Below are 19,261 nucleotides of genomic sequence, written 5' to 3' on the forward strand. Positions count from 1 at the left end.
TAACATTCAAGACTATTTGAAATAGACCTAGCTTACTAGGTACAAAGGAGTGTTTTGTGTGTGTGTGTACAGTCGTGGCCAAAAGGTTTGAGAATGACACAAATATAATTTTTCAAAGTCTGCTGCCTCAGTTTGTATGATGGCAATTTGTATATACTCCAGAATGTTATGAAGAGTGATCAGATTAATTGCAATTAATAGCAAAGTCCCTCTTTGCCATGCAAATGAACTGAATCCCCAAAAAACATTTCCACTGCATTTCAACCCTGCCACAAAAGGACCAGCTGACATCATGTCAGTGATTCTCTCGTTAATTAACACAGGTGTGATTGTTGAAGAGGACTAGGCTGTAGATCACTCTGTCATGCTGATTGAGTTCGAATAACAGACTGGAAGCTTCAAAAAGAGGGTGGTGCTTGGAATCATTGTTCTTCCTCTGTCAATTATGGTTATCAATTATAGAAACACGTGCCGTCATCATTGCTTTGCTCAAAAAGGGCTTCACAGGCAAGGATATTGCTGCCAGTAAGATTGCACCTAAATCAACCATTTATCGGATCATCAAGAACTTCAAGGAGAGCGGTTCAATAAATGAGCAGATGATGATGTGCAAGTAGAGATACTGGTGTGCAAAAGAGCAGAAAAGTAAATAAAAACAATATGGGAATGAGGTAGGTAGATTGGGTGGGCTATTTACAGATGGACTATGTACCGCTGCAGTGATCGGTTAGGTGCTCAGATAGCTGAAGTTTAAAGTTAGTGAGGGAAATATAAGTCTCCAGCTTCAGCGGTTTTTGCAATTCGTTCCAGTCACTGGCAGCAGAGAACTGTAAGGAAAAGCGGCCAAATGAGGTGTTGGCTTTGGGGATGACCAGTGAGATATACCTGCTGGAGCACGTGCTACGGGTGGGTGTTGTTATTGTGACCAGTGAGCTGAGATAAGGCGGAGCTTTACCTAGCATAGACTTATAGATGACCTGGAGCCAGTGGGTCTGGCGACGAATATGTATCGAGGGCCAGCCGACTAGAGCATACAGGTCGCAGTGGTGGGTGGTATAAGGGGCTTTGGTAACAAAACGGATGGCACTGTGATAGACTGCATCCAGTTTGCTGAGTCGAGTATTGGAAGCTATTTTGTAGATGACATCGCTGAAGTCGAGGATCAGTAGGATAGTCAGTTTTACTAGGGTAAGTTTGGTGGCGTGAGTGAAGGAGGCTTTGTTGCAAAATAGAATGCCGATTCTAGATTTGATTTCGGATTGGAGATGTTTAATATGAGTCTGGAAGGAGAGTTTAGTCTAGCCAGATACCTAGGGATTTGTAGTTGTCCACATATTCTAGGTCAGAACCGTCCAGGGTAGTGATGCTAGTCGGGCGGGCGGGTGCGGGCAGCGAACGGTTGAAAAGCATTTGGTTTTACTAGCGTTTAACTTCTCAGGGCTGCGTGGGACGCTACCTTCCCACCCACGGTTCACACTATTCAACAGCCAGTGAAAAATCAGAGCGCCAAATTCAAAATGTCATAATTCAAAGTTCTCAAACATGCAACTATTTTACACCATTTTAAAGATAAACCTCTCCTTCATCCAACCACATTGTCCAATTTCAAAAAGGCTTTACGGCGAAAGCATAAAGTTAGATTATGTTAGGACAGTGCCAACACAAGAAAAACCACACAGCCATTTTCCAAGCAGGAGAGGGATCACAAAAACCATAAATACAGCTAAAATTAAGCACTAACCTTTGACGATCTTCATCAGATGACACTCCTAGGACTCAATGTTACACAATACATGTATGTTTTGTTCGATAAAGTTCATATTTATATCCATAAACCCCATTTTACATTGGCGCATGATGTTCAGAAAATATTTTTCCTCAAACTCCTGGTGAATCAGCACAACAATTTACAAAAATACCCATCATAAACGTTGATAAAATATTAAACTGTTATTCAAAGAATTATAGATAAACATCTCCTGAATGCAACCGCTGTGACAGATTTTTAAAAAAAATCACGGGGAAAGCACACTTTGCAGTAATCTGAGTACGGCGCTCAGAAAAATACAACAGGCAATACAGATACCCGCCATTTTGGAGTCATCTAAAATCATAAATAGCATTATAAATATTCACTTACCTTTGATGATCTTCATCAGAAGGCACTTCCAGGAATCCCAGGTCCACAATAAATGTTGTTTTGTTCGATAAAGTCCATAATTTATGTCCAAATACCTCGTTGTTGGCGCGTTCAGTAAACTACTCCAAATGTAGGAAGCACGCCCAAAATTTCACGACGAAAAGTCAAAAAAATTATATTTACGTTCGTTGAAACATGTCAAACGTTGTATAGCATCAATCTTTAGGGCCTTTTTAACATAAAACTTCAATAATATTCCAACCGGACGATTCCAATGTCTTGAAAAACGTTATGGAACACAGCTACCTCATCATGTGAATGCGCGCTACAAAACTCATGTCATTTTCTGAGTCACCAACTTCCCGGCCTTCTTGTTCGCTCTGTGTTCACCGCAAAAGCCTGAAACTAGGTTCTAAAGACTGTTGACATCTAGTGGAAACAAAATGAACCCTAAGTCACTGTGTGTTAGATGGGCAATGACTTGAAAAGACTACAAGCATCAGATTTCCCACTTCCTGGTTGGATTTTTCTCAGGTTTTTGCCTGCCATATGAGTCCTGTTATACTCACAGACATCATTCAAACAGTTTTAGAAACTTCAGAGTGTTTTCTATCCAAATCTACTAATAATATGCAAATATTTGACTCTGGGCCCGAGTATTAGGCAGTTTACTCTGGGCACGTTTTTAATCCGAAATCGAAAATACTGCCCCCTATACCTTGACAGGTTAAGAGCAGTTAGAGGCCACGGAAGGAGTGTCGTGTGGCATTGAAGCTCGTTTTGAGGTTAGTTAACCTCTCTAGGCTAGGCGGGACGAATTCGTCCCACCTACGTAACAGCCACTGCCAGCCTGTGGCGCGATTTTCAAAACCTTAAAAATCCTATTACTTCAATTTCTCAAACATATGACTATTTTACAGCCATTTAAAGACAAGACTCTCGTTAATCTAACCACACTGTCCGATTTCAAAAAGGCTTTACAACGAAAGCAAAACATTAGATTATGTCAGCAGAGTACCAAGCCAGAAATAATCAGACACCCATTTTTCAAGCCAGCATATAATGTCACCAAAACCCAGAAGACAGCTAAATGCAGCACTCACCTTTGATGATCTTCATCAGATGACAACCCTAGGACATTATGTTATACAATACATGCATGTTTTGTTCAATCAATCATATTTATATCAAAAACCAGCTTTTTACATTAGCATGTGACGTTCAGAACTAGCATACCCCCCGCAAACTTCCGGGGAATTCGCTAACATTTTACTAAATTACTCACGATAAACGTTCACAAAAAGCATAACAATTATTTTAAGAATTATAGATACAGACCTCCTCTATGCACTCGATATGTCCGATTTTAAAATAGCTTTTTGGTGAAAGCACATTTTGCAATATTCTAAGTACATAGCCCAGGCTTCACGGGCTCGCTATTTAGACACCCGGCAAGTTTAGCACTCACCATAATCATATTTACTATTATAAAAGTTTGATTACCTTTTGTTGTCTTCGTCAGAATGCACACCCAGGACTGCTACTTCAATAACAAATGTTGGTTTGGTCCAAAATAATCCATCGTTATATCCGAATAGCGGCGTTTTGTTCGTGCGTTCCAGACACTATCCGAAATAGTAAAGAAGTGTCGCGCGCATGGCGCAATTCGTGACAATAAAATTCTAAATATTCCATTACCGTACTTCGAAGCATGTCAACCGCTGTTTAAAATCAATTTTTACGACATTTTTCTCGTAGAAAAGCGATAATATTCCGACAGGGAATCTCCTTTTCGGCAAACAGAGGAAAAAATCCCAAAGGCGGGGGCGGTCGGGTCACGCGCCTAAGCCCAGTGTCCCTTGATCGGCCACTTGAGAAAGGCGATAATGTGTTTCAGCCTGGGGCTGGAATGACGACATTCTGTTTTTTCCCGGGCTCTGAGCGCCTATGGACGACGTGGGAAGTGTCACGTTAGAGCAGAGATCCTTAGTAAATGATAGAGATGGAAAAGAAGTTCAAGAAATGGTCAGACAGGCCACTTCCTGTAAAGGAATCTCTCAGGTTTTGACCTGCCATTTGAGTTCTGTTATACTCACAGACACCATTCAAACAGTTTTAGAAAATTTAGGGTGTTTTCTATCCATATGTAATAAGTATATGCATATTCTAGTTACTGGGTAGGAGTGGTAACCAGATTAAATCGGGTATGTTTTTTATCCAGCCGTGTCAATACTGCCCCCTAGCCCTAACAGGTTAACCTCTCTAGGGTAGGTGGGACGAAATCGTCCCGCACTATTCAACAGCCAGTGACACATCAGAGCGCCAAATTTAAAACCACAAAATGTCATAATTCAAAGTTCTCAAACACAGGACTATTTTACACCATTTGAAAGACAAGACTCTTGTTAATCTAACCACATTGTCCGATCTCAAAAAGGCTTTACAGCGAAAGCAAAACATTAGATTATGTTAGGAGAGTACATAGCCAGAAATAACCACAAAGCCATTTTTCAAGCAAGCATATATGTCACAAAAACCAAAAACACAGCTAAATGCAGCACTGACCTTTGATGATCTTCATCAGATGACACTCCAAGGACATTATGTTATACAATACATGCATGTTTTGTTCAATCAAGTTCATATTTATATAAAAAAACAGCTTTTTACATTAGCGTGTGATGTTCAGAACTAGCAACTAGCATACACACCGCAAACTTCCGGTGAATTTACTTAATTACTCAGCATAAAACGTTCACAAAAAACATAACAATTATTTTAAGAATTATAGATACAGAACTCCTTTATGCAATCACGGTGTCAGATTTTAAAATAGCTTTTCGGCGAAAGCACATTTTGCAATATTCTGAGTAGATAGCCCGGCCATCACGGCTAGCTAATTTGACACCCACCAAGTTTGGCCCTCACCAAACTCAGATTTACTATAAGAAAAATTGGATTACCTTTGCTGTTCTTCGTCAGAATGCACTCCCAGGACTTCTACTTCAACAACAAATGTTGTTTTGGTTCGAAATAATCCATAGTTAAGTTGAAATAGCTCCGTTTTGTTCGTGCATTCAGGTCACAATCCAAAGGGTGACGCGCGAGCGCATTTCGTGACAATTATTTTTTTTAAATATTCCATTACCGTACTTCGAAGCATGTCAAACGCTGTTTAAAATCAATTTTTATGCGATTTTTCTCGTAAAATAGCGATAATATTCCAACCGGCCGACGTTGTATTCATTCAAAGACTGAAAGAACAAAATGGAGAATTCATATGAACGCGCATCTCCAGTGTCACTGTCCTCAGCCTGACCAGTAACAAATAGAGCTGCTGTACTTAGCCCAGAGACTGCAGACATCTCATTACACTTTCTGGCACCTTCTGAGAGCCAATGGAAGCCTTAGAAAATGTCACGTTACTGCACAGATGCTGTATTTTCGATAGAGAGGCTAAAGAAAGACAATAAATTGTCAGACAGGGCACTTCCTGTATGGAATCTTCTCAGGTGTTGGCCTGCCATATGAGTTCTGTTATATTCACAGACACCATTCAAACTGTTTTAGAAACTTTAGAGTGTTTTCTATCCAAATCTACTAATTATATGCATATTCTCGTTTCTGGGCAAGAGTAGTAACCAGTTTAAATCGGGTACGTTTTTTTATCCGGCCGTGCAAATACTGCCCCCTAGCCCCAACAGGCTAAACAACAGTATACAAGGCATATTGACATTTGAGAGAGACATAAAGCGAGGGATAAAGCAATTACAGGTGTTGATTGGGAGAGCTAGGTAAGACAACAACGGGTAAGACAACAACAGCGAATCAACTAAGACAACAACAGGTAAAATGGCGATGAATGGGCAGAGAGGGTCGGTTAACTACACACGGCCTGATTTCGAGGCAGATAAACAAAACATTTTTACAAAATGGAGTACCGTGATAAATGAACAGTCCAGCAGGCATCAGCTATGTAGCCATATAAGCAAGCTAAATCTGAAGTTGTCAATGAATTAGCCAATGCAACCTGTGTTGCGCTTACTACAGATGGATGGACCTCCAGGGCTATAGAGAGCTACTTAGTGACAGCCCCTCACATTACCCCGGAGTGGGAGATGAGAAGTACCGTGCTACAGACCCACCCTCTTTATGAGAGTCACACAAGTCCACATCTTTTTCTCTTTGTAAGAAAACATTATAGCATAGGCCAATACAATGTCTGAGCCATGTTTACAAATTGATTTCACACGCATATTGCACTTAATTTTTGTGTTGATGAGTAATCATGTGTTTTAATGTAAGAAAATAGTGTTGGTATTCCTGTTTTATTTTTTATCCTCTCATCAGGCATTATATGACTCAGGAATACCAACACTTTGTATTTTCTTAAATAAACAAAAAATAATTACAGTAACTGTTGGCATTTCATTTTCCTGCTGTACTGAAACTGGATCGAACGGTGACCCCAAAACCGCAATACGTACCGAACAGTGGGTTTGGTGAACCATTACACCCCATTACACATTTTTGTATCTGCAAAAAACAGTCCACTGGCACTCAGCCAAGGATCATGGACTGTGAATATAATGAAGGCCTACCTGACCCCTGGTATATTTAGCCCCAGTCTCCCCTATGCATTCATCGCCAATGGTCAGCACTAACGCACATAAACCATGCCGCTGCTAAAAACTCTGGTTCTAAAATGATGCAGTTCACACATTTTGGGGATTTGAGATTTAACAATAGAAAGCCCTGTGACCCTACTCTTTTAACAGTGGCCATCAAAACTGATTTCACAAGGTGTGTTTCACTGCGATTGCATTAAGAATGTTGTACAGTGACTGGGCATGCATGTTTCTCTCCCTGTGCGGGATATTATTTTCTCACACAGAATGCGACAAGCTGGCCAATTGAATAGGTAAACTATTCTACTATGGGGTTGCTGTTGCTTTCTCATATTGTTGGCTGAGGAAAAGTAAATGTGTAAAAAAATCTTTCATTAGATAATTCAAAATTCGCAAAATCAAAGGTACCGTGTCTCTGCTCCGCCTGGCTCTCATTTGGATCATAGGAGCCGCATCTCAGCCCCGGCCCAATTTAACCCCTGATGGTAGTGTATGTATCTGATGGTAGTGTGTGTGTGTATCTGACTGTAGTGTATGTTTGACTGTGTGGGGGAATTATTGTAATCAAAAGGAGAGTCTCTTAGATTACTTCAAAACCATCAAATGTTATTATTTAATTACTGCAGTAATGGAGCTGGTCGGTAATCACCCCTGGAGGTGATCACTGAGAACTCAACCAGCTGGTTTGTGCCACAGCATTTTATATCACCCCTGGAGGTGATCACTGAGAACTCAATCAGCTGGTTTGAGCCAAAGCATTTTATCACCCCTGGAGGTGATCACTGAGAACTCAACCAGCTGGTTTGTGCCACAGCATTTTATATCACCCCTGGAGGTGATCACTGAGAACTCAACCAGCTGGTTTGAGCCACAGCATTTTATATCACCCCTGGAGGTGATCACTGAGAACTCAACCAGCTGGTTTGAGCCACAGCATTTTATATCACCCCTGGAGGTGATCACTGAGAACTCAACCAACTGGTTTGAGCCACAGCATTTTATATCACCCCTGGAGGTGATCACTGAGAACTCAACCAGCTGGTTTGTGCCACAGCATTTTATATCACCCCTGGAGGTGATCACTGAGAACTCAACCAGCTGGTTGGAGCCACAGAATTTTATAGTAAAGTCCATCCTCCTTCAGTCTACATGACACACAACAGATGTGTGGAATGGGTCACAAGGTTAAGATTTGTATGAAAGATACTTATAATTCACAGCAAACAGTATCTGCTGTAAAAACTGTTCTCATTGTGTAGAGACCAGGGTCTGTCCCTGGAGTCATGTCTCCCTGGTACCATATAGAACAGAAACATTAACTCATGCTTTGGAATGCGGTATCACCCAAAGACATGGTAAATCTTAGAGGCCCATCCTCAGTAGAACACACACAGATGAGCGTTCTAACAACCCCTTGTTCTGTTGAATAAAACAACCATTTGATGCAATTACAGCATTATAACATAATCTTGCAATTTTGCTCTCACAATTGTTTATCTGTATCCTATATTCAGGCCCTGGAGGACTTAGTGAACCATCGTCTGGGCACAGAGGCCAGTGTTCTGTATGGCTCCAGACTGAGCAGGCGTCTCACCCTGGCCAGAGTACAGCTCATACTGGCCCTCAGCTCCACCATACACTCCCTGCCTGAACCTCAAGGTAACAATACAGTACTCTAACAGATGTTTTTTCCTCCAGATTAATTTTTTTAACCTTCGTTTAAGCAGGGAGTACAGTATGCTAAGACCACAGTCTCTTTTGAAGATTAGCCCTGCATGAACACATCAATAAACAACAATTACACTATACCTATCTATATACAGTGAACAGAAATATAATTGCAACAATTTCTAAGATTTTACTGAGTTACAGTTCGTATAAGGAAATCAGTCAATTGAAATAATTTCATTAGGCCCTTATCTATGGATTTCACATGACTGGGAATACAGCTGTTGGAATACATCTGTTGGTCACAGAGACCTTTAACCTGTTAGGGCTAGGGGGCAGTATTGACACGGCCGGATAAAAAACGTACCCGATTTAATCTGGTTACTACTCGTGCCCAGTAACTAGAATATGCATATAATTATTGGCTTTGGATAGAAAACACCCTAAAGTTTCTAAAACTGTTTGAATGGTGTCTGTGAGTATAACAGAACTCATATGGCAGGCAAAAACCTGAGAAGATTCCTTACAGGAAGTGCCCTCTCTGACAAGATCTTGTTCTTCTTGGCTCTGTTTATTGAAAACTGAGGATCTTTGCTGTAACGTGACACTTCCTACGGCTCCCATAGGCTCTCAGAACCTGGGAAAAAGCTGAATGATATCGAGGCAGCCCCTGGCTGAAAAACATTAGCGCGTTTGGATAGTGGCCGGTCAGAGTACTATGAGACTCAGGCTCGTGCACGAGGGGATCCCATGCTTTTATTTTCTCTCTCTTTGAACGTAAACACGCTTTCCCGGTCGGAATACTATCGCTTTTTTACGAGAAAAATGGCATAAAAATTGATTTTAAACAGCGGTTGACATGCTTCGAAGTACGGTAATGGAATATTTAGAAATGTTTTGTCACGAAATGTGTCGTGCACGTGACCCTTATTTACACTTCGGATAGTGTCTTGAGCGCACAAACAAAACGCCGCTATTTGGATATAACAATGGATTATTTTGAACCAAACCAACATTTGTTATTGAAGTAGCAGTCCTGGGAGTGCATTCTGACGAAGAACAGCAAAGGTAATAACATTTTTCTTATAGTAAATCTGACTTTGGTGATCGCTAAACTTGCTGGGTGTCTAAATAGCTAGCCCTGTGATGCCGGGCTATCTACTCAGAATATTGCAAAATGTGCTTTCACCGAAAAGCTATTTTAAAATCGGACATAGCGAGTGCATAGAGGAGTTCTGTATCTATAATTCTTAAAATAATTGTTATATTTTTTGTGAACGTTTATCGTGAGTAATTTAGTAAATTCACCGGAAGTTTGTGCGGGGTATGCTAGTTCTGAACGTCACATGCTAATGTAAAAAGCTGGTTTTTGATATAAATATGAACTTGATTGAACAAAACATGCATGTATTGTATAACATAATGTCCTAGGTGTGTCATCTGATGAAGATCATCAAAGGTTAGTGCTGCATTTAGCTGTGGTTTGGGTTTATGTGACATTATATGCTAGCTTGAAAAATGGGTGTCTGATTATTTCTGGCTGGGTACTCTGCTGACATAATCTAATGTTTTGCTTTCGTTGTAAAGCCTTTTTGAAATCGGACAGTGTGGTTAGATTAACGAGAGTCTTGTCTTTAAAATGGTGTAAAATAGTCATATGTTTGAGAAATTGAAGTAATAGCATTTCTAAGGTATTTGAATATCGCGCCACGGGATTACACTGGCTGAAATCGTCCCACTGGCCCTAGAGAAGTTAAAAATAAATAAATTAAAAAAAAAGTAGGGGCATGGATCAGAAAACCAGTTAGTATCTGGTGTGACCACCATTTTCCTCATTCAGTGCGACATCTCCTTTGCATAGAGTTGATCAGGCTGTTGATTGTGACCTGTTGAATGTTGTCCCACCCCTCTTCAATGGCTGTGTGAAGTTGCTGGATATTTTCGGGAACTGGAACACGCTGTCGTACACATCGATCCAGAGCATCCCAAACGTGCTTAATGGGTGATATGTCTGGTGAGTATACAGGCCATGGAAGAACTGAGACATTTTCAGCTTCCCGGAATTGTGTACAGATCCTTGTGACATGGGGCCGTGCATTATCATGCTGAAACATGAAGTGAGGACGGCAGATGAATGGCACGACCATGGGCATCAGGATCTCATCACGGTATCTCTGTGCATTCAAATTGCCATCATTAAATGCAATAGTATTTGTTGCTTATGCCTGCCAATACCATAACCCCACCGCCACCATAGGGCACTCTTTTCACAAAGTTAACATCAGCAAACCGCTCGCCCACACAACGCCATACATGCTATCTGCCCGATACAGTTGAAACTGAGATTAATCTGTGAAGAGCACACTTCTCCAGTGTGCCAGTGGCCATCAAAGGTGAGCATTTACCCACTGAAGTCGGTTACGATACCGAACTGCAGTCAGGTCAAGACCCTGGTGAGGACGACGAGCACGCAGCTGAGACAGTTTCTGACAGTTTGTGCAGAAATTCTTCGGTTGTGCAAACCCACAGTTTCATCAGCTGTCCGGGTGGCTGGTCTCAGACGATCCCACAGGTGAAGAAGCCGGATGAAGAGGTCCTGGGCTGGCGTGGTTACACGTGGTCTGCGGTTGTGAGGCCGGTTGGACGTACAGCCAAATTCTCTAAAACAACATTGGAGACGGCTTATGGTAGGGAAATTAACATTAAATTCTCTGGCAACAGATCTGGTGGACATTCCTGCAGTCAGCATGCCAATTGCACGCTCCCTCAAAACTTGAGACATCTGTTGCATTGTTGTGTGCACATTTTAGTGTGGCCTTTTATTGTCCCCAGCACAAGGTGTAATGATCATGCTGTTTAATAAGCTTCTTGATATGCCACACCTGTCAGGTGGATGGATTATCTTGTCAAAGGAGAACTGTTCACTAACAGGGATGTAAACAAATTTGTGCGCAAAACTTGAGAAATTAGTTTTTTTTGGGGGTGGAACATTTCAGTGACCTTTTAGTTCAGCTCATTAAACATGGTACCAACACTTTACATGTTGAGTTTATATTTTAGTTCAGTGTAGTTACAAATCAATTACACAATACTGATAAATCAGGAGTTCAGAAAATCTATCCACTTAACTCTTTCATCAGTATATTTTCATTAGAATGAACTTGTGGACATTTCCCCCTTATGTTTGTTTGTGTAACGGCTCTCGTATAGAGGGGACCAAGGCGCAGCGTGTTGAGTGCTCATAATTACTGTTTATTAAACTCAGAACACTAAAGAAAATAACAAAGAGAAAACGATCAGCTCGCAGTTCTCAGGTACTGAAGACTACACAGAACACAACTAAACAGAATACAACTGCCCACAAACACACTAGAAAAAAACCCAACATAAATATGATCTCCAATTAGAGACCATCCCAAAAACCTCCAACATAGAAATAGAATACTAGAACAAAACATAGAAATAGAAAACATAGACAAACACCCCCTGTCACGCCCTGACCTACTCTACTATAGAAAATGACATCTTACTAGGGTCAGGACGTGACAGTTTCTGTCTATCTTGTTCACATCCCACTGCTAGTCAGGGACATGAAGGAGATTCAAGACTTTTGACTAACACTTCTGAACAGCTATGGCAGGGGGATGCACAGTAGGACTGTACAATATTGTTTGTTGATATTCTCCAGATATCTCAGATGGGGCGGTGCATTGCAGTGTTGTGAGGAGGACATCCAGTACCCCAGGTATCCCTAACTCTCCCTCCGGAGACAGGGATAGTGACAGTGACAAATCACACAGTGGCTCCCCCACAAGGAAGACCAGGGAGCCCAAAGGACTGCACCTTGACCCCCAGAAAGACAAGCTCACCCTCAGCAAATTCAAGGTGTGTGTCTCTTTGTAGAGTGTACATTAGGTGAAATAGAAAGTCATTAGGTGACATTTGTTTAGCACTTTCACCTTTTTGTATTCTTCCGAGGATGGATTAATTGAAGTATATATTTGCATCTCGGCCTTCTTGGATTTTTCCTTTTCATAGTTTGAGAACCTTTTGCACTCTACATTACGTGACACCCACCAAACCATGCACTAGTCATGTTTTTTAAAGTCATTTTTAAATGTTTTACTCTTAAGAATCGCATATCTGATTGATTGAGCCTGAAGTTACTGTGGAAAAGAGCATCTGTTAAAATGCTAAAATATAACTTGCATTTTCTGTCTGTGTGGAGACCCTGTGTCTACCTCCAGCCCTAACCTCTCTCCTCTCCTGTAGGCGTTACTGCTGAGAGAGGTGTGTCGTCTCCTGAGCCCCCAGCTGCAGCTCTGTCTTTCCTCTCAGCTCCACTCTGACCCTGAGGAACTGGAGCTGGCTATAGACACCTACCTGCTACTGTCTAACCTCTACCTGCAGCAAGGCAAAACCGCTTACAGGTGAGGTAAAGGACTGTATCCTGTGTATAAATGTGTTTGTATTCACCCATCTATCAAAATTCTGTCTGTTTATTCTTTGCAGTGCTGATATGGCAGTGTCTGCTATGAGTCTGCTCCAGAACTCTCCCATCATTCTGAGGGGAAGCCCCGCCCCTGTCCACAGACCCCTCTCCTCCTCCCTCAGAAGACAGTCCAGACCTAAGAGTGAACAGGTACCTACAATCACCTCGTATTTACCTCTCTTAACTGTACCATAAAATGCTTTTTGCATAGCTAGAGTTTTCAGAATTGTCTTCTGACCAACAAAAAGAAAGTGATTTTGTTTTATGTCATGACTCAAAAGGAAACATTTGGGAAATTCGGTTCCTTATATTCCCCCTGCCACTCAGAACCAGCCAAGACCTAGAGGTGTGTGTGTGTGTGTGTGTGTGTGTGTGTGTGTGTGTGTGTGTGTGTGTGTGTGTGTGTGTGTGTGTGTGTGTGTGTGTGTGTGTGTGTGTGTGTGTGTGTGTGTGTGTGTGTGTGTGTGTGTGTGAATACCCTCCCCAGGGCGGTATGAGGGAGGCAGAGCACCATGCCCCCAGTCCACAGCCAGGTGACTGTCCCCAGGCAGTAGAGGCCAGAGAGAGGATGGAACGGGCTCTGTGGCTCCACTGTAGACTGGCTGTGGTACGCAGTCTGGTCGCACACATCCCTGGCACTGCCATCTACCCAGGTAATTGTGTGTATGTGTTGATATTAACGCTTGTCCTCTTCAGGGCAAGTAAAAAAAAAAAAATGTCCGAATGGACAAGTGAAAAAAATCACGCAAAAATCGCAATATCAAATAATTAGGATACACCGATCAGAATTGGATCAGAGTGTCCTCCGAATACGATGTGTTAATTATTGTGGGCGTGCATTGACGGGCACAAGCGGTCTTTCAATCATGCAGTCGCGAGATTTGTTTTTGAGATCAAAGCCAGCTTAGCTGCGTGTGGACATTTGTTGATATTCATTGCTAGTTAGTGAGTTATTTGTCCAGTTATAGCACATTTGTGGTCAGCAATGACAATCCTGGAAAATCACCTGCGTGTGTGCCAGTGGGTGTTGTCAGAGGAGAGAGAGAGAGAGCGAGAGACATTGTGCAGCAGATAAAATTATGATATAGCCTAGCCAATTCAAAACATATTGTGTAGTTTGGCTGGTTAACTATTTAGCGAGTAGCATGTATTAATGTCATGTCTGATGTCGTAAAATAACTTTCCACCGGCACTCGTGTACAACCGCAAATGGCCAACACGCAGTTGATACGGGTGTTCGAGTACAACCGCAAATGGCCAACACGCAGTTGATACGGGTGTTCGAGTACAACCGCAAATGGCCAACACGCAGTTGATACGGGTGTTCGAGTACAACCGCAAATGGCCAACTGCATGTTGATACGGTTGTTCGAGTACAACCGCAAATGGCCAACACGCAGTTGATACGGGTGTTCGAGTACAACCGCAAATGGCCAACACGCAGTTGATACGGGTGTTCGAGTACAACCGCAAATGGCCAACACGCAGCTGATACGGGTGCGCAGTTGATTTTTGTATTTTTTTTTATTTCACCTTTATTTAACCAGGTAGGCAAGTTGAGAACAAGTTCTCATTTACAACCGCGACCTGGCCAAGATAAAGCAAAGCAGTTCGACACATACAACAACACAGAGTTACATATGGAGTAAACAAACATACAGTCAATAATACAGTAGAAAAACAAGTCTATATACAATGTGAGCAAATTATGTGAGATAAGGGAGGTAAAGGCAATAAATAGGCCATGGTGGCAAAGTAAATACAATATAGCAATTAAAACACTGGAATGTTAGATTTGACAGTAGATGAGTATGCAAAGTAGAAATACTGGGATGCAAAGGAGCAAAATAAATAAATACAGTAGGGGAAGAGGTAGTTGTTTGGGCTATTTATATATGGGCTATGTACAGGTGCAGTGATCTGTGAGCTGCTCTGACAGCTGGTGCTTAAAGCTAGTGAGGGAGATGTGTCGTTCCAGTCATTGGCAGCAGAGAACTGGAAGGAGAGGCAGCCAAAGGAGGAATTGGGTTTGGGGGTGACCAGTGAGATATACCTGCTGGAGCGCGTGCTACGGGTCGGTTCAGCTATGGTGACCAGCGAGCAGAGATAAAGCGGGACTTTACCTAGCAGGGTCTTGTAGATGACCTGGAGCCAGTGGGTTTGGCGACGAATATGAAGCGAGGGCCAGCCAACGAGAGCGTACAGGTCGCAGTGGTGGGTAGTATATGGGGCTTTGGTGACAAAATGGATGGCACTGTGATAGACTGCATCCAATTTGTTGAGTAGGGTGTTGGAGGCTATTTTGTAAATGACATCGCCAAAGTCGAGGATCGGTAAGATGGTCAGTTTTATGAGGGTATGTTTGGCGGCATGAGTGAAGGATGCTTTGTTGCGAAATAGGAAGCCAATTCTAGATTTAACTTTGGATTGGAGATGTTTGATGTGAGCCTGGAAGGAGAGTTTACAGTCTAACCAGACACCTAGGTATTTGTATTGATGAAGCCAATGCTGCATACTCCGGATTTAAAACCGTCTCTCAAGTGCTCAAAATTGTCTAGGATTCTCCGTTATTCAATACTGGCCATGTAATTCTGACAGAGTTAAAATAATATTATTAGAATAGCCTAATTGACAAGTAGCCAAACTCCCATGCTGTCATCATCTTCCCTGAACACTGAATATTTTAGCCTTAAAAATAGATCAATATCTTAGTTAGCTACCTCGCCCACTGTGGCCATTTAATCCCTGATTCATTGAATGAGGGAATTATTTTATAAAAACACAAGTATTTGGTTGTAATTGTAATGTTGCAGGGTGGCCAACCATCCTCCAGGAGAGCTACTGGGTGTGCAGGCTTTTGATCCAGTCCTGCTCAAACACACATTGTAAAAAATGAGCTGCTCAACAGCACCTTGATAAGCTGACTGGTGTGTTTGAGCAGGGTTGGGTCAAAAGCCTGGACACCCAGTAGCTCTTCAGATGGAGAGTCTATTTCCTATTACTGCAGTATTTGACTTTGTGGGGAGTGTCTTTCTCAAGGCCACAACGGCAGGAGATATATTGCATGGTACCAGGGACCAGCAGCCTTCCATTGCCAATACCAGTGATAATAATGAATGTTATTTTGTGAAGTGGTTTCTTGCATCATACAACACCTCTTTGGCCCATTGTGTTAGACCATTTTTTGGAGGGGGGGGGGACAAGTGACTTGAGCTTTCAGGCAAGTAAAAAAATCAGTCCTACTTGTCCAAAGGACAAGTGGCTAAAAAAGTTAATGTCAAGCCCTGCACCTCATATCGACTTACACTCCAACTCTTTGTTTTATTCTATTGTTGCTCTGTATGTGTATTGTACATTTTCCCCTAGATACAGTGCATTTTGAAAGTGTTCACTTTTTCCACATTTTGTTACATTACAGCTTTATTCTAAAATAGATTACATCATTTTTCCCCCTCATTAACCCCTCATTTTTCCCCTCATCACACAATACCCCATAATGACAAAGCAAAAACAAATGTTTATATTAAAAATATAAAAAACATATTTATATAAGTATTCAGACCATTTGCTATGAGTCTCGAAATTGAGCTCAGGTGCATCCTGTTTCCATTGATCATCCTTGAGATGTTTTTACAACTTGGAGTCCACTGTGGTAAATTCAATTGATTAGACATGATTTGGAAAGGCACACACACACACCTGTCTATATAAGGTCCCACAGTTGACAGTGCATGTCAGACCAAAAACCAACCCATGAGGTCAAAGGAATTGTCTGTAGAGCTCCGAGACAGGATTGTGTCGAGGCACAGATCTGGGGAAGGGTACCAAAACATTTATGCAGCATTGAAGGTCCACAAGAACACAGTGGCCTCCATCATTCTTAAATGGAAGAAGTTTGGAACCACCAAGACTCTTCCTAGATCTGGCCAAACTGAGCAATCGGGGGAAGAAGGGCCTTGGTCAGGGAGGTGACCAAGAACCAGATGGTCACTCTGATAGAGCTCCAGAGTTCCTCTGTGGAGATGGGAGAACCTTCCAGAAGAACAACCATCTCTGCAGCACTCCACCAATCAGGGCTTTATGGTAGAGTGGCCAGACGGAAACCATTCCTCAGAAAAAGGCACATGACAACCCGCTTGGAGTTGCCAAAAGGCCCCTAAAGGACTCTCAGACCATGAGAAACAATTTTCTCTGGTCTAATGAAACCAAGATTGAACTCTTTGGCCTGAATGGCAAGCGTCACGTCTGGAGGAAACCTGGCACCATCCCTACAGTGAAGCATGGTGGTGCAGCGACGCTCCTTATCCAACCTGACAGAGCTTGAGAGGATCAACAGAGAAGAATCGGAGAAACTCCCCAAATACAGGCGTGCCAAGCTTGTAGCGTCATACCCAAGAAGATGTGTCAAGCTTGTAGCGTCATACCCAAGAAAACTCGAGGCTGTAATCGCTACCAAAGGTGCTTCAACAAAGCACTGAATAAAGGGTCTGAATACTTCAGTTTTGTAGTTTTATAAATTTGCAAACATTTCTACAAACCAGTTTTTGCTTTGTCATTATGGGGTATTGTGTATAGGTTGATGAGGGGGGGAAAATGACGTAAACAAAATGTGGAAAAAGTCTGGGGTCTGAAAACTTTCCGCTATGCCTGTATGTATTTTACAAAAGGCGGGACAGGTTACATTTAGGTATGTGCGTGTCTTACACTATCCTGTGTGTATGTGTACACGTACGTAGGTATGGATAGCAGTGTGGAGGCCACCAACCTGTTGAAGGAGGGTCTACAGGAGGCTGAGGTGTGGGGAGATCCAGACACCAGAGCCCTGTTTCTCCTCCAAGGGGCTAGACTAGACACACACAGAGGACTGCCCCGCGAGAACAGCACCTCACTGCTACAGGTAGCTAACAACCACACTCTCACATTACAATAGTGCTGTCACGATACCAGAATTGGACTAGGTAATACCAGGTTTAGTATCACAATACTCAATGCCAAAATGATACTCGATACCACAGCAAAAAAAGAGGATAATTATTTGGTAGAAATATCCATATTTACAATGAGTGTATTATTCAACTGTATGTACGATAGTTGAATTCCTTTGTCTCTTCTTCTCCCGCTCTTCGCCCCCCCCCCCCCCCCCCCCCCCCCCCCCCCCCTTATTGTCTAACAAGCCGTCATATCATGTTAGTCCAATAGGGACGTATCATTGTCTAACAAGCCGTCATATCGGGTTAGTCCAATAGGGTCGTATCATTGCATTATGTTAACTGTCAATACTATACAGTCGTGGCCAAAAGGTTTGAGAATGACACAAATATACATTTTCACAGTCTGCTGCCTCAGTTTGTATGATGGCAATTTGCATATACTCCAGAATGTTATGAAGAGTGATCAGATGAATTGCAATTAATTGCAAAGTCCCTCTTTGCCATGCAAATGAACTGAATTCCCCCCCCAAAAAAAATTCCACTGCATTTCAGCCCTGCCACAAAAGGACCAGCTGACATCATGTCAGTGATTCTCTCGTTAACACAGGTGTGAGTGTTGACGAGGACTAGGCTGGAGATTACTGTCATGCTGATTGAGTTCGAATAACAGACTGGAAGCTTCAAAAGGAGGGTGGTGCTTGGAATCATTGTTCTTCCTCTGTCAATCATGGTTACCTGCAAGGAAACACGTGCCGTCATCATTGCTTTGCACAAAAGGGCTTCACAGGTAAGGATATTGCTGCCAGTAAGATTGCACCTAAATCAACCATTTATCAGATCATCAACAACTTCAAGGAGAGCGGTTCAATTGTTGTGAAGAAGGCTTCAGGGCGCCCAAGAAAGTCCAGCAAGCGCCAGGACCGTCTCCTAAAGTTGATTCAGCTGCAGGATCGGGGCACCACCAGTACAAAGCTTGCTCAGGAATGGCAGCAGGCAGGTGTGAGTGTATCTGCACGCACACTGAGGCAAAGACTTTTGGAGGATGGCCTGGTGTCAAGAAGGGCAGCAACGAAGCCACTTCTCTCGAGGAAAAACATCAGGGACAGACTGATATTCTGCAAAAGGTACAGGGATTGGACTGCTGAGGACTGGGGTAAAGTCATTTTCTCTGATATATCCCCTTTCCGATTGTTTGGGGCATCCGGAAAAAGGCTTGTTCGGAGAAGACAAGGTGAGCGCTACCATCAGTCCTGTGTCATGCCAACAGTAAAGCATCCTGAGACCATTCATGTGTGGGGTTACTTCTCAGCCAAGGGAGTGGGCTCACTCACAATTTTGCCTAAGAACACAGCCATGAATAAAGAATGGTACCAACACATCCTCCGAGAGCAACTTCTCCCAA

At 42.4% G+C, this 19,261-nt stretch overlaps 1 protein-coding gene across 1 annotated transcript in view; it reads left to right on the top strand.

Annotated features, from left to right (window-relative positions):
- Positions 1–19,261, top strand: part of cfap54 (cilia and flagella associated 54) — a 132,366-nt gene that overhangs the window by 84,334 nt on the left and 28,771 nt on the right. Inside the window, exons 49-54 of the mRNA XM_082973797.1 lie at positions 8,283–8,427; positions 12,125–12,321; positions 12,709–12,866; positions 12,949–13,078; positions 13,416–13,581; positions 17,665–17,825. Of these exons, the coding sequence (XP_082829923.1) occupies positions 8,283–8,427; positions 12,125–12,321; positions 12,709–12,866; positions 12,949–13,078; positions 13,416–13,581; positions 17,665–17,825 (957 nt within the window). The remainder of the gene's footprint in view (positions 1–8,282; positions 8,428–12,124; positions 12,322–12,708; positions 12,867–12,948; positions 13,079–13,415; positions 13,582–17,664; positions 17,826–19,261) is intronic.

Source organism: Salmo salar, chromosome 04, assembly GCF_965601325.2.
Source record: "Salmo salar chromosome 04, fSalSal1, whole genome shotgun sequence".
NCBI classification, from domain to species: Eukaryota; Metazoa; Chordata; class Actinopteri; order Salmoniformes; family Salmonidae; genus Salmo; species Salmo salar.